The 15853-nt window shown below is 33.0% G+C and overlaps 3 protein-coding genes across 3 annotated transcripts; 1 reads left to right on the top strand and 2 right to left on the bottom strand.

Annotated features, from left to right (window-relative positions):
- Positions 1-91: 91 nt before the first annotated feature.
- On the bottom strand, positions 92-3426 carry LOC128190097 (peptide methionine sulfoxide reductase-like). Its single transcript, XM_052862008.1, has 5 exons — positions 3330-3426; positions 3014-3194; positions 2301-2552; positions 1694-1838; positions 92-519 (listed from the first exon to the last, which is right to left on the bottom strand). Exons 3-5 carry the CDS (start codon positions 2432-2434, stop codon positions 442-444), a joined length of 357 nt encoding a protein of 118 aa, XP_052717968.1. The 5' UTR covers positions 2435-2552; positions 3014-3194; positions 3330-3426; the 3' UTR covers positions 92-441.
- Positions 3427-3458: 32 nt separating this feature from the next.
- On the top strand, positions 3459-8197 carry LOC128190094 (glucose-fructose oxidoreductase domain-containing protein 1-like). The gene is made up of 3 exons (XM_052862004.1): positions 3459-3779; positions 4538-4619; positions 4753-8197. Exons 1-3 carry the CDS (start codon positions 3600-3602, stop codon positions 5676-5678), a joined length of 1188 nt encoding a protein of 395 aa, XP_052717964.1. The 5' UTR covers positions 3459-3599; the 3' UTR covers positions 5679-8197.
- A 2356-nt stretch (positions 8198-10553) lies between these two features.
- LOC128190096 (uncharacterized) lies at positions 10554-15225 on the bottom strand. Its single transcript, XM_052862007.1, has 4 exons — positions 15021-15225; positions 13169-13237; positions 12757-12855; positions 10554-12067 (listed from the first exon to the last, which is right to left on the bottom strand). Exons 1-4 carry the CDS (start codon positions 15132-15134, stop codon positions 11948-11950), a joined length of 402 nt encoding a protein of 133 aa, XP_052717967.1. The 5' UTR covers positions 15135-15225; the 3' UTR covers positions 10554-11947.
- Between the last annotated feature and the right edge of the window lie 628 nt (positions 15226-15853).

The following is a 15853-nucleotide window of genomic DNA, read 5'->3' as shown; positions in this document are numbered from 1 at the left end:
TCTATATTTCACATCTGTAAACTAAAGTTCACGCGATAATCTATGTTTCACATCTGTAAACTATAGTTAACACTGAAAACAATCATAGAAAATACACCAGACTTCTTTCAAATTTTTAGCATGTTTATTTGAACTAATTAAATTATTTTTTAAACACAAATTATATGTATATCATGCAGTTCAAAATTTTTTATATTTGTGTACAGAAATCCAGTTCTTTTTAAAACCATCATTTTCTTGAAGGATGAAAACATCTACCTTTTATCAAGAAAAATCATCAGAAAGAAACGAAATTTGATCTACACAAGCATGAAAAACATTAAAACTGTATCACAGAAATATATCACCTGATTAAAAACTACAGGGGTGGAAAAAGTGGAATAAAAGAATATCACAAACAAAACAGTCAACATATGATGAGAACTTCTCAGGTAGAATTTATTAGAAATGTGGAGCTTTCTTCAGCTGCTGTTCAACGTAACCAAGTTGTTTTCTAGTCAGTGACATACCCTCTGTGTCCTGAAATTGTATTGCAGAATATATATGTCAGGCAAAAAATAAACATTTTTGTTCAATTCTATAACTTCAATAAATAGTATATTATTTATTTTGAAACAAGACATCACAGAGATGGTGATTATTTTGTAAAGTAAAATTAGGATGAAAGGGACAGGTATTGGACCATGCCTTGACCTTAACTTGACCTCAAAATTAGTTCAAAAGTCACTGCAAATATTCTTCTCATGGGCATTTTTTGTCTTAGGTATAAACCAGATAAGATAATTGAAAAAATATGTGGTCAGGACAAGAAGTTTGCAACAAAATCAGCCAACCCCTTGACTCCAGGCTCAGAAACTTAAATTGTTCAAGTTCACTGCCTATAAACCATAAATTCAAATAAGACCAAGTGGAGAGAATATAGGCTTCAAACACCCGGCCCAAATTTTGTAGAGTCCTGCAATGACATTGATCTCTGATCTTGAAACATGCACCTATTTACCTATAAACCGTAAATTCAAATAAGGCCAAGGGGAGAGAATAAAGGCTTCAAACACCCGGCCCAAATTTGTAGAGTCTTGCAATGATATTGATCTCTGATCTTGAAACATGTATCTAGGTCATAGTACATACTCCACTATTTTTAATCATAGAGATAATAGAGATGTTCTGACTTCAAATCTTGGTTCAAAGTCAATGCACACCCTTAAAAATTGTCAGTAATCTTTGACAATGTCATTTGATACAGAAAATTTGTTTGAGGTTGCTGCACACCCCTTTACATGAAGAAAATCTGTGGTTGAAGTTCAAGTAAAATAAAACAGGAGAAGAATGAACTCTGTACAAGAGGTATCAGACATCTCCCATAAGGGCAAAGACATACATTCAACAATGGCATGAGGCATACTCCCTATAGTCCTCTGTGTCTCCGCAGAAAGAGTTGGTACATCGAAAGTTTGAGCCATGAGGGAGATAATAATCATAGTGATTACGTTTTCCTATCAAACTTCACTTAAAAAACTATTAAATATTTAATTCCTATGTGTACATGTATTATAATTATCTCTTTAATGAACAATTCATATACAATGTCTTAAGACTCATCCACCGGGTATTGCTTTAAGTCAGCCTAAAGTAGGCAAATGTATATTTTCAACTTCCATTTCATAAAAATGATAGACAATCCAGTTGTTACCTTTAGGAAATCTTCATAGTCTCCATAGCCCCCGAGATACCCATTCAACTTGCAAGCTAGTGCAGAGGAGATGATTTCTTCATCTGATAGGTTCAAAGTGTCCAAAATATCCCTATGCTGTCTCAGAATGTATTTTTGGTGGTAACTGTTCAAAAGAAAATTTGGTGATATCAATGCGAGGAAGGTATATATTGTCTTTTTTAAATGACAAAAGATGCAAACTTTCTGTGCATGTTATAAATTTTCCAAATGGCATCAATATTTTCTACAATGACATGAATTCAATACATGGATTAAAATAAATCACTGCTTTTTTGATATCACATGTAACTAATTCATTAATGGGAAAGAAATGTCCTAGTATAAAAAAGGCTGATTGATACTGATATAGCATATATGTAATTGGAAAAGAGGAATGAGCATATAAATACATTGAAAACTTATGCTGGACCGGGAATCGAACCCAGGACCCCTGCAACTCTAAGCAGGAGCTCTACCACTTAGCTATCCAGGCCAATATCCACAGTCCATATAGCCCCAACTACTATACATATATTATGTGTAAAACTGCACTTTATATTACATGAATGATCAAAGATTGACTCACTTTTCAGCATTGTAAAAAGGTCCTGCCTGGACAATTTGGGTGACAATGGGGGATACATGGTTTTTCTGTTGTTCCTCTCGAGTCTGCTCAGCCAGCATTTTCTGTTTGGTACTGTGATAGAAGATGGCTGACATATACTGAGTGCCACGCTGGGAACAAGGATTGTGACTTTTCCAGAACTTGTTTAACAGTTCCTCATAAGAAACAACACTTGGGTCAAATTCCAGGTCCACAGTTTCTGTATGATCCCCTCTAGAAATCACCAAATAAAGATCAATTATGCTTGGCAGAGACATATGTAACATAGTATATATATAGTATATATGCATCCCTGATGCTTGGTCACCTTAAACCAAATTATTTAAATCTCAAAATTTTCATTACTTAGATTTTTTTTATTATTCCAGGTGCTTCCTTGAGGTGGACATTTAACATTAAATAAATCAATGTAATGAATTTTACATTGTTCTGTTAATACATGTACTGTTAAATATGTAAATGACCTCTGACCCTGGTCCAATGCCCAACTGGAACTCCAGAGTGGTCAGTCCAGTCTCTACCACGTACCGGTTCACATCTACCTGTTCTTGTCTTGTCTTCGTACTATGTATCATGCATGTTCCATATACAACTTAAGGTAAGGATTATTGCCTTATATATTACATGTACCATGTTTACAAAGTATCGGTTACACAATAACAATTATAGCTTACATGGTGCGATAAGTAGGATTCTGGGTGGTTCCCCCACTGAATCCCACTCTAGTTTTCAGAACACCACGGAAAGCTCCAAACTGGGACTCTGGGAACCAAAATCAGCTGAGGGCGAAAGTCGCTCTTGACAACCTGCCAATATCTGATCCTCCAGGCATCTTTTTTTTCCCTTGGGACTGTACTATAAAGATTAAAACTTGATCATTGAGAAAATATATATTCTCACTCTCTATATATAATGTATAAGTATAAAAATGTACTTATATGCGCAAAGCTGTAATTCACGCATAAATCGTGTATTTTATAAAGATCTTACCAAATCAAAAGTGACTCGAGCTCTATCTGCAATCCGACCGTGTTGTGTAATCAGTAATGTAAGATAAAGCGAAAGTACATTCGGAACAAAGTTTAGCTATTCGGAAGTTTTATCACTAGAACGTTTGTGTCTGACACGATTAACATTCTTAAATTCAAGAACATTAAAAACGTTGAGTTAAGAAAAACTTCCTTGAATATTATGGATTTTGGTGGCCTTTTTAATGTGTCTTTTCTACAAGATTTGATGGTCACTGCGTAAGCAGCAGACATGAGGAAAATGCTGCCAGGTTTTGGTGTCGTGGGAACTCCAAATTCGGTCAGGGCGTATGTCCCACTTTTGAGATCATACGGTTTTAAAGTTGTAGCTCTTTGGGGCAGAACTAAAGAAGATGCTGCAAAAGTTGCAGCGGAACTCAACATTCCTTTTCATTCCAGCAATGTTGATGAGGTAAACAATCTTTTTTATGGTGTAGTATAATCAGATCAAGTTGCGCATATGCTTGAAATCACCAGATCACAGTAACCTTTAAGTTTCTGATTTTATTTACGTAGCATCAGGGGGGGCCTGGCCCCCCCACTTTTTCTCGCAGCAACAATTTTTTTAAAATTTACATATAAAAAAATGAGTTATAATGGAGTTGGCCCCCCACTTTTTTTGAAGTTAGTAAAAATTTGATATGAGAATAAGGAAATGAGTAGTCAAATTGAATATTACCCCCCCCCCCCCCCCCCCCCCCCCCCCCCCCCCCCCCCACGGATTAGGAATTCCATGATTTGGACGAAAAAAAAATTTGGTAGGGAAGAATTTTATTTTGGAAGTATCGTTGAGTCCTCCCCCCCCCCCCCCTCCCCCCACGGATTAGGATTTTGAAGATTTCTGGGAACTTTAAATTTCCCTTTTTTTCTCTTCTGCTTGTCAAGATTTTTTGGATGGGTCTGGCCCCCCCACTTTCAAAAACGATGCTACGTGCCTGATCACTGCTGATCAGGGGTTTTCTTTAAACTTTATTGGTGAACCTTTTATTTACTACTGATCTAATAATAAGGAAAAAACATATTACAAGCAATAAATGCTTGAATAATACTTTGAAATGACCGTTTTTTTTGGAGGGGGTATATGGACATAAAGAAACCCTATTTTTGTCATTTAATACTTCTGTTTAGAGCTTAATGTGATTAACAGTGATCAACTTTGAATCATTTCAGGTCTTGCTAAACAAAGATGTTGATATTGTTGCAGTGACGTGTGCTCCACATATGCAAGCTCCCATTGCAGTCAAAGCCCTTGGTATGCAAATACATGTATTTCAGTTTCAGACAAGCATATATAATAGTATACGCATCATATTTTAAATACAGACTTCCCATCAAAAATGTATTATGTCTATGATCTTTTAAGATTTATTTTTATTTTTTTATAGGTATAGGTAAACATGTTATCTGTGGTGCGCCAGCAGGGCCAAACCAAGTGGACTCCCTCCGCATGGTCAATGCAGCCAGATACTACCCACGACTGATGTCCCTGACAATCTACGGACTGCGATTCCTGCCTGCTATTGACAAAATGAGGCAGCTGATTGTGGATGGCTATGTAGGAGACATAAGTATTTGTGAGGTCAAAGTTCACTTTGAAAAAATTAAAAGAGATCAATTTGATTGGATGTGTGATGGCACCATGGGAGGCGGTCTTTTGAATGAGATTGGCAGCGATATCATAGATGTGATTGGTTATCTAACAGGACAGAAGGCAACAAAAGCACATGGCTTGCTGAAAACATACACAAAGCAGACTGAGAAAATAAAAGGAATTCGAGAGATAACAAGTGATGATTTTTGTACTTTCCAAATAGAACTTGACCAGGGGTCCTGTGTAACTGCAACAATCAATGGTCATATTGCAGGGCCATTTCAACAAGAGATAATGGTTATTGGGAATAAAGGCAGACTGACTGTCAAAGGAGCTGATCTGTATGGGCAAAAAAATGACCAATCAAAAGAAGAGTTGTTGCACTTTGACCCTATAAACTTTAAAGAGGAGGAGCGACATGGAGTGTCTGAAAAAACACGCACTTTTATTCCTACTCCCTACCTAAAGGGAATTATAAAGTTCATCGAAGCCGTAAAAGATGCATTTGACAAAGAAGAAGAAAGACAGAGCTACTGCACCGACCCAGTAAGACCTGCAGCGTCATTCGAAGATGCTCTCTATGTGCAGTCTGTGGTTGAAGCCATCCGCAAGTCCAGTAAAACCAAACAGTGGATCAAGGTGGAAGTTTTACAGGAAGAGCCTGATCCCAACAACTTTATGTCACCTTCTCTCCGACGTAGCGCTTACACAGTTCAATGAGCAACTTATGGAAACTACGCAAAATACTGAAAAATGTTTACACAGTTCAATGAGCAACTTATGGAAACTACGCAAAATACTGAAAAATTAGCTCAGGTTTAAAAAGTAATTTTTTTAACAAGAGTTCAGATGTTAGCGTAATTTGTCTTTTTGTTCCCTACTTATTACTGTCAAAATGGCTATAATTTCTCTCGTCTGACCAAAATGGAAGGAGGGATAGTTGATGCCCTCATCTTCCTTCACCCTGCATTCCATATGCATGTGTTTAAAAAGTATTTCTCCTCTTTTTACCAATTTCTAATGGGGAAACAAACTTAAGGATTACATGATATTAAATTTCATTAGATTTGACCCATCATTGATTTTTATTTCAATAGAGTGTTTTTTCCAAAGCAGTATTTTGACTTTTTTGGTTTGTTTTGTTTGTATTAATTTACTGAACACTTGTCAATCATATTTACACACATTAACTGTATTACTGTTTTATTCCTCTTCACTGTTACAGTAGTCCATGTATGTTTAGTCTAGTCAAAATCTGTGATAGTACATGTATCAATTGTGTTACTCGGTTTGTGTACCCATTATTGTATAAGTCTTTATTTATTTACCGTCCCGGCCAACACAGAGCTTGATCACAACATAGCTACCAAAATAAACATGATGCCTGGTTATTCATTTTTGTTTATAAACTGTCTGAAATTGTAGCTTTGATTTTGAAGTCATAGATAGTAGTTATATGTTAATCTGTGAATAGAATTGAACAAAAAATTTCTGTATTTTTTTTAAATGATTGATATTTAGTAAATGGTTATTCACCAGTCTTTTTTATCCAAAACCTGGTAATTCAAGAAAAAAGTAAAAATTCTAAACTTTTTAATCTTCACAATCGTAAATTCTACTTTGTGGTTGCACGTAATTTGGGATTTAAATCAAAAAACATGTAAAATCAGCTAAGAGTCAAATTAGGAATCCAAGGGGCTTTTACAATTTTTACCTTTCCAAAAATTTTTTCAAAACTTATTTTTTCATTAACTATTGTGAAATTTAAATATTCTAAAACGGTGAAAGTACCGGTATTTTGATTATCGGATTCTTTTATCCACATTAATATTGATAGGTGTACCATACCACGGTTTGTACCACCTTATTTTACACTAGAAAAACTGGTGACTCTTTGACAACGGGAATGCATACAAACATGCACACACAGTGTTGGGTTTTTTTTTCATGTAAGAGCAAAATAAATGTGGTTTTTAGAAATTTTGTGCTCACACAAATTTGTGTGCATGATATTTTTGATGTATTTATGTGTAATAATATACAGCTTTACCAAGCACTGCCAATAATCATATGTACCTCACCAAATGTTACAACTCAAAGTAGACCATTTACAAGTGTATTGTCATGTTCCCTACAATATGATATTCTCCATGTTTCTCTCAAATCAGAATCATTTATTGACACCCATATATACCTTTACAATCTCTGTACATTCTTTTGATAAATGTGATATATCCATTTCTTTGCCAAGGCAATACCGAAATTTTAATTGTTGTACATACAAATATGTCATTGAGACATTATCATGAATAAATGGCTATTTTTTCTCTGCAGGATGCAATCTGTGTACATTGTACAATCATATCCTATTTAAAAATCTACTCAAATCAGAGGCAACAAGGATAATTTAATGGCTTTGTAGATCTGAATTTTATTGCCGATAGTTTGTGAATGGCATATATTAAAAATATGCCATGTTTGTGTTTTCCGTTCTTTTTATTTCACCGTTTTCAGCAGTTTGAGTCTCAAAGTACCTGGATAAAAAAGTGTAATGCCTACAATATTATACAAAAGAATTTTATGTATGAACTTGGAATAATCTTAACAATTACATATGGACAATTGATACTAAATTTACACCAATGACACAAAAATATGCAAAACATCTTGAACTTCTCAAAATAGACACAAAAACCTCTGTCAGCTAACTTCGGAAACCCACAGTAGCTGCCATATTGAATTGTCAGTTAATTTTACTGAAATATATATTGTAGGTTGCACAGCATGTATACACATACCAGCATGTAAATATCATGTATCGTTCACATTATTTTAGATATTTTACAAAACTTTGCTATTTATTTATTCAAGATCTAAAATGTAGTTAATTGTATGATTAAAATGAAGAAATATACACATTATATCTGTAAGTCTTATTCAACTTTACCAGTAGATCCAATCGAATATTTTGTTCAAATTAATATACATCCCAAAATTGTTGCATTAAATTTAAATTTTTCAAATATGAGGAATTTTTAATTTTGTATAACTTTTAAAGGTTCAGTATTTGTACATTTTAAGAATCTCTTTCCTGACACTGGAATTTTTTCATTTACTTTGTAGCATAAATTTCTTGTTTCATAACTGTATCTCATAGTTTTATTCGGATTTCCTGTTTATGTTGTCAGGCCAGAAATGAAAATAAATTAATTTATCTTCTTTGATGTTTTTTAATTTCCTCTTGATCCACTGGAAGAGCTATTATAGACTTGTGGTGCAGTAAATCTTAAATCGTAAACAGGTCATGAACTGGGACAAAGGTCACCATTCACTCTAATGACCTTTAGTAATCATTACCCATCTTTCGTCATCTTTTGTTAATGATATGTTATCAAACTATCTGGTCAGTGTATATGCGTTTGGACATACACTGTGGTTTCATCAATATTTGTTGGCATCAATTTATGTTGATTTTTTCATATTTTATGGTAATCATAGTTCCTGATCTTTATTACCATTTTGTACATGTATATTGCATTGTGGTTTAATCCAATATCATAAAGTGTCATGATATATGATTATTGCATATGTCATGACATTGTATAATATTTGAAATCGTATCTTATATGATATTGCATCATATGGTAAGATATTGTTTTATATGATACAATAATGTATTATAAGACATGATAAAATACTGTACCATGTTATATGATACAATATTGTACCATGTAATATGATATTGTTTCATATGGTATTGTGTTAAATGATATTGTATTACATCAAACAATATTTTATCATACAATTTAAATCATATCATGTGATACAATTTCATATAAAAATATCACCTCATATAATACAATATTATATCATATGATTTTATATAATATCATATTAAATATTTTATAATATATCATGATACAATATCATATAATACAATGCAATATTATACAATGCTGAAGTATCGTATTGTACAATACAATATCATTTTAAACAATATTATTAATCATATGATTCAAAACCATAGGAATATTAATAGGAATTGTTATATCAAAAATCACATCTACATGTATCAAGCAAGTTTGAGTGAGGTAGGACATTTTTTCTTAGCATCCTTGATAATGGAGATTAGGCTCTGTATCTGAAGCTAGCCTTGTGTTTCAAAACCAAATTAAAGTTACATGAACCATGAATGAAAGTTGGTCAGGACAGCATTTTTACCAATATTCAAACCTGCATTTACCTCTCTAGCATCTGAAACCTGTGGCTTAGATTCAGCTTCCCATCATGTGTGATGCATCAGTATCACAAGATGCTTAATTCATAATCCAAATTTTGTAAAAATTTATCAAATAATAATTAACATTTTTTATCTAATTATTTATTATTATTTATTTCAACTTTGAGCATTTAAAGCTCATCAGTATTGAACACAAGTATAAACATATGCGAGGCACGCAAAATGAAATACCACCTGCTCTAAAAACTGTAACCAGCTCCAAAACCCTTAATCTCATTCAGCATCCAAAATCTATGGCTCTGATTCAGCATTCAAGCTGTCAGGTGCATAAGTGAGTCATAAGATGCATCATCCATGCAAGTTGAAGTAAGGACCAGTAGGCAGATATAGTCATCAAAGGGAACCAGTGCTCCAAAAACCTTTACCTCCTCCAGCATTCGAAACCTATGGCTCAGATTCAGCATTCAAGCCTGTCAAGAACACACCATCCATGTAAGTTTGGTGAAGATAATACTAAGCAAGATATACATGAAGTCATCAAAGGGCAAACTTTAACCAGCTCCAAAAACCTTAACCTCCTCAAGCATCCGACACCTATGGCTTAGATTCAAGCCTGTCAAGTGCATAAAACCATTTTTTCAAGACCTTAAACTTTTGGAAGGATTAACTATCTTTTTCTTGCATCAAAACAAGTTACAATGATGTTAATTTCGAGTAAAATATACAGAGATTGGTAGTCTTAGCTCAGCAGTCAGACAAATCTTGTTGATTTCAAAGAGCCATAGCTGAGTGGCCAGCAATGAAATAGACAAGCCTACATCACATTGCTATTTGACACAACTACACAAAGTTCAAGCTTTTGTTAAAATGAATCTAAGTATCATATGCACCATCCATTTAAGTTTATTTAAGATAGGACCAGCAGTAACTAAGATATGGCCATCAAAGGGCACCTGCTTTAAAACCTTTAACCAGCTCCAAAACACTGAACCTCTTCCAGCATCTGAAATTCAGGCCATAGATTCAGCATCCAAGTTTTTTAAATCCATAAGTAACTCCTACAGATGCACCATCCATGCAAGTTTGGTGAAGGTGGGATAAGTAATAACTTAGATTCAGACCTGCTCCAAAAACTTTAACCTGGTCCAAACACTGATGCTGTGGTCATAGCATAAGTCTTGGTGAGCTAAAATCTAATGAAAATTGTGTCAATTTCATGGATCGCCTCCTCAATAAAATATCTAAAATTTAGTGTTCAATGCAACAATGAGGAAACCACCAATGAATATTTCATTTTGTGGAATCATAATATGAGTTTTAACACATATTAAATGTATACATTACTAACACAGAGCGGTACTTTAGTACAGTTTATTAACTTAGCTGTGCACTCAATACATACAGAACTTGTACCAGAAACATTCGATCTATATTACAATGTTATCATCTACAGAACAAGATGGACAAAATCAATGACCCAGCTACTCTTAATTTTAAAAATAAACATGAAACGGAAGCAATGATACATCAACAACCAGTGCAAAGGTCAAAGTGTTAATTTACCAAAAAAAGAGTAATTGCCAAAGTACAACCTATAATTTTTAAACAGTTTTATATTACGGTACCTTGAAAACATTGGCCTATTTGACAAATATGACATATGAAATTATATCAACTTAAAAAGAGAAAGTAAAACATAGTAATTAATATTTTTCTTTCCAATGAGATGTTGTTGTAAATTTGGTTTCTAATATTTACATATTTAGTTTTTTGAAGAATTTGAAAGAAAGTTTACCTAAAGAAATTTTCAGCATTTACTTCTTACTTTTTGGGTTTAGTATCTTTAAAAAATAGTTTTAGTAAAATTTTATTTTTATCTACAATTATTATTACAGAAACTGAGTACAACACAAAATAACAACAAAATTAACATGAGAACTGGTACCAAAGAACATGTACATATTGCTTGCAGATATTTTTCATTCATAGCTTACTTTGCACCAATATCTTGCACCTGTTGTAGCACTGGATTAAGGACATTTGTTACAGCCAACTGGACAAATAATCATGACAAAAATACTTTCAGTTAGAAACTCTCTACAGGATGCTAAACACAATGCAAGCATTTTAAATTTCTTAAACAGCCCATTAACGTAAGCTTGGAACATACCGGTATATTTAAATTATCATTCAAATAAAAAAAATTATCATCCATGAAGCACGACAAGTCTCTATCATAAGCGGCACCTTGCTAAATTTGGGTTACTGATAATCAATAACACACATGAGTAAAATTAAGGAATTGGTTACTAGTTTTCTGTACAAGCGCTCCATATAACTATCTTGAATCTAGAAAATTGAGTGGTGCATTGGTATGTGCAAACTCACATTGTAGCACATGTGTATTGACAAATTAGACACATTGTGAATTGAAGAAGGCATGTAAAACAGCCAACGGCAGGAAACATTATACATGTATTATCTAATTCAATGACTAACAACATTATACACCTTTCCATAAATATAAAAGAAAATCATTCCAATTTCTTTCTCTTGCAAAAATTAATCAAAAGTTCTGCTTTCATAGTTTTTCAACAACAAAAAAAAGTGGACAATAGAAACAATCTAATACAAGCAGGAATACCAAGAAAACTGTTATCAAAGGCTGTATGGATACACAAAGTCACTCTTGCAATTGGTACATTTACACTTGATTGGGATTTTTTCTTACTTTTACTATCTACATTTTCTAAGCTGCAAAGTTGAAGACCGCTAGCCTGAAAATTTCATGCATGATAAAAAACGCTCCTCCCGCTTCTGGACGAAGTTGAAAAACATGAGAAAATCCTAAGGGTTTGTCTTGATCCGCCTGTAAATATAACACATATGTATTAACATTTTTTAATTAGATGATTAAATTGAAACATGCATTAACTTATAAATACTTGTGCATGTACATGCATAAACTGTAGTATTAACTATAATCATACTTTAGCTTATACATGATTCATTAAAACAAGATACGAGGCAATATTGAAACAGGTCTTATACTTGACGAAAGAAATAATCTAAGTCTAGTTATTTGACCTTTAACCTATGACCTTCTGAAATCATAATCAATATAGGTGCATAACTACTTAAAGGATACATATATATATGTACCAAGTTTGATGCACAGGCAACTGACGTTACAAAAATTTCTTTTTATTGAGAGATTATTTCCTCTACTATAATAATAACAAGGTTTGTCACAGTCAACAGTTGCTATTTTAAATTCTTTTCACTATTAAACGCCATCTACTAACAGTGAACAAGCTGAAATCCTGACACATTTTGAGATCTGAATATATGTACTGGTACTAGCCATAAAATATGGAAATGACCTACTTTTAGGTCATGACATACCATATATCCCCCAAGATGCATCAGATTTTGATACATTCTTGTCAATATTAAAAATAATGCAAAATCCATGTGGTTTTTTTTCTTTAAAGATAAAAAGCTTTCTACTGGTATCTACTATCTTAATCAGTCCACTAAATTCAAACATCAGCTAACCTGAAGTTGTCCTAAGACCATTATTAAAACTCCTCCATCCAATGTTGGTTGGCAATCTGTTTTCGTTATCACATGCTGAACCTGTTGGAAAGGTAAATTCTGCAAGAAAAGACAGAGAAAACTGAGTACAGTGTGACCAACATTAGCAAGGAATCAAGATTTTTATTAATTATTATATCACGTGTGACATGATGAATATTATATTCTAATAAGATAACAAAAGAAGCTTTGCAAATATTCAATCACACTAATGAAGAACATGTTATTGAAATTTTTGCAATTTTTTACACAAAATACGCATTTAAAAAATTAAGTTTAATACAGTTTTTTATAACCTAATACCAAGTCACTGGTTTACAATTCTGAGTTATCTTATAAAATACATGTATCTAAAATTGCATAATTTATATACCCTGATTTTTTCACAAATTGCATCTTTGCCTTGCTTCTGGTCATCTTCAAATATTAATAGAGCATCAGGCTGGAAACAAAATTCGAGATCAACAGTTTTATAGAGCAGTAACCTGTAGACTAAAGAATTCATTTTTAAAGATTCAATTTTACAATACTTAAGAAAACAAAGGAAATATATTTCATAACCCAAGTCCCCCATTTTTACAATATATGAAGTAATCAATGCTTGAACAAAAAAAAAATCAAAATATCAATCTTGAATGAAGGCACTAAACAAATCCAAAACCAAATTTCAATCCATAAGATTTATCCTATGCTATAGTAGTTAATAAAGTTCTGCATTTTCACAGTTGTGAAAGTAATCTTCAAGATCAAAACATCACTGCTAGATGCTGTTGCTGCAGAACAGGGAAAATATGAGTTGATGCACCATTAAAGCCCATTTAGCTACTGTTCCTGTGTTCCGTACAAACAAATAACTTGCAAAAATTGTAGATTTGGGCTTATTAACCTCATTTCTTAAAACAATCTGTGGAAACAACTCATAACATATTATACCTCTGAATATATCATAATAATTTGTTTACTATAATCTCAGCCATTCTCATAAACACTCTCATCATTCTTAAATAATAATTATTATAGTACCAAGTTTATTCAATGTTTAATTTTCCACGGGAATATTAAGTCACTGTTATCTAGATTAACTGTAAATAAACATGAGATGTCAAGGTGAAAACACAGAATAATTCTCATAGAAAGAACCAGTAGATAAATTCTAAACTATCTTTTGGAGACTTAAAAATGGTCTGTAGCAATTGATTTCATAAAACAATCTACCAGTAGGGTAGATTTAGTTATATTATTATTTTTTATTAATTGATTTTACAACTTTACCAATTCTATCCAATAAGAGCCCTCTCCTCTTTGTGTAAGTGTGTGAAGGAAGGGGGGGGGGAGGGGTGGGGGGGAATCTGGGGGCTACAATATGCAGCTTTGCAAGGAGATTTTGGTCTCTCTTGAGTCTTCTAAAGTGGAGATTTTGGATTTTTGAAATTTAGGAAGACATTTAAAGAGATTTATAATTGATTACAATAAGGTTTAAGAGCCCTCCCGAGTTAAAAGAAATACAGTCAAATTTTTATCTCAAACTAGATGGGACTATATAAAAACTTTGAGATATCGAGGGTAATATACTTAAAAAATAAGTGGCGGGGACTTTAAAATCACTTCGATATATCCATTGTATTCGAGATATCGGTGCTCAAGATATCGAAGTTCAACTGTAATTGACATGGGCACTGTACGCTAACATTGTTGACCACAGTCCATCCATGTTTTAACCAGCAACTCAGCCTACCATATAGAAAGTATTTGGTCATCATATTGTGAATAACTCCATGAAATCAATAAATATGGTGATCTTCTTACTTATTGTCTGACTACCATTTTATTTTACATTCAGACAAGTCAGAATTTGGGTTCCCTTGCCCTAAAAGCAAGTGGATTGAAGAGTTAATGTTGAATACTGACAAACCAATACCACAATGAAATCTCTAAAGAAATGACATATCAAAAACCACTTGAGTCAGTGGGAATATTGTATGTTAACATGATAAAAATAATTGCGAATGCAATCTTTTTTTTATGAGAAGTTGTCATTGAAAGAAGTCATATAAAAAAAGATATGAAAAAGGAGTAACTATAAAATCAATACTGATTACAAAACAAAATGTCATCTGGTATGAAATATTTCCACTTAATATATAAAACTATATAAAAACTGTCCGTAGAGCCCTAAGAAGTATATGTTTCACAAATGTAAATCCTTTACAGAAGTGCGTGCTCACATGATAAAACTGTGAAATTTTGGCTCCCCTTTCATCTCCATTAGCACAACTGTCAAAAGCCTGATAGTAGGCTGTAACAAAAGCTGTTCCTATGTTTTGAAAATTTGGGTTCATGCTGTATATTGTGCCTGAAGCACCTTTTCCAGAGAACTCTTGGAGAAATTTTGGATAATATCCTAGATGGCGCGTTCTAGTCCGGAAGTGCAGTTACTTGTTAAGTTGTACAATAAACAATTCATAGTAAAAGATAATGCGACATTTATTTTTATTTTTTTTTTACATTTTAGGCTGAATGCAATTCTTTGTTATTTTGGGGCTTATTGGTTCACGTGCTAATTAATACAGTATCTATTTATGATTTTGAAAATATGGTTTTCAGGGACATATTCATCAAAAATATTAAAGAAAAAAGGTAAAGTAAAAAATTTCTTTCTACAGCCAATTAATAAGTTCACAAAAAATTTAACAAGTTTGAAATTCAACATGCTTAAATTTTTCCATTTCCAATAAGCTTAATTTCTGTAATACTGATGTTGAAGATGAACATCATTTTTTATTTGTACATGCCAGTGTATGTCCTCTATATGTTGTATGTCCTCTTCATTAACAACTACGAAGTGAATATCGTTCACTTTCTAATAACGCAGGTTCTTAACCCAGCAGATGTTAAATCAACACATATGAAGAAATACTTGCACCTCTGATATCCATCAAAGACTCTGAAAAGTAACTCTAACTCTCTCTCTCTCTCTCTCTCTCTCTCTCTCAGGCTCTCTCTCTCTCCAAAAAAAAAAATCAGAATTGTATGGTGAAAGTAGGGGTAGGGTCCTTTG

This window comes from Crassostrea angulata, chromosome 6 (genome assembly GCF_025612915.1).
Source record: "Crassostrea angulata isolate pt1a10 chromosome 6, ASM2561291v2, whole genome shotgun sequence".
In the NCBI taxonomy this organism is placed as follows: domain Eukaryota; kingdom Metazoa; phylum Mollusca; class Bivalvia; order Ostreida; family Ostreidae; genus Magallana; species Magallana angulata.
The sequence above is the reverse complement of the archived record's forward strand: the minus strand, read 5'-3'. Positions and strand labels throughout refer to the sequence as shown.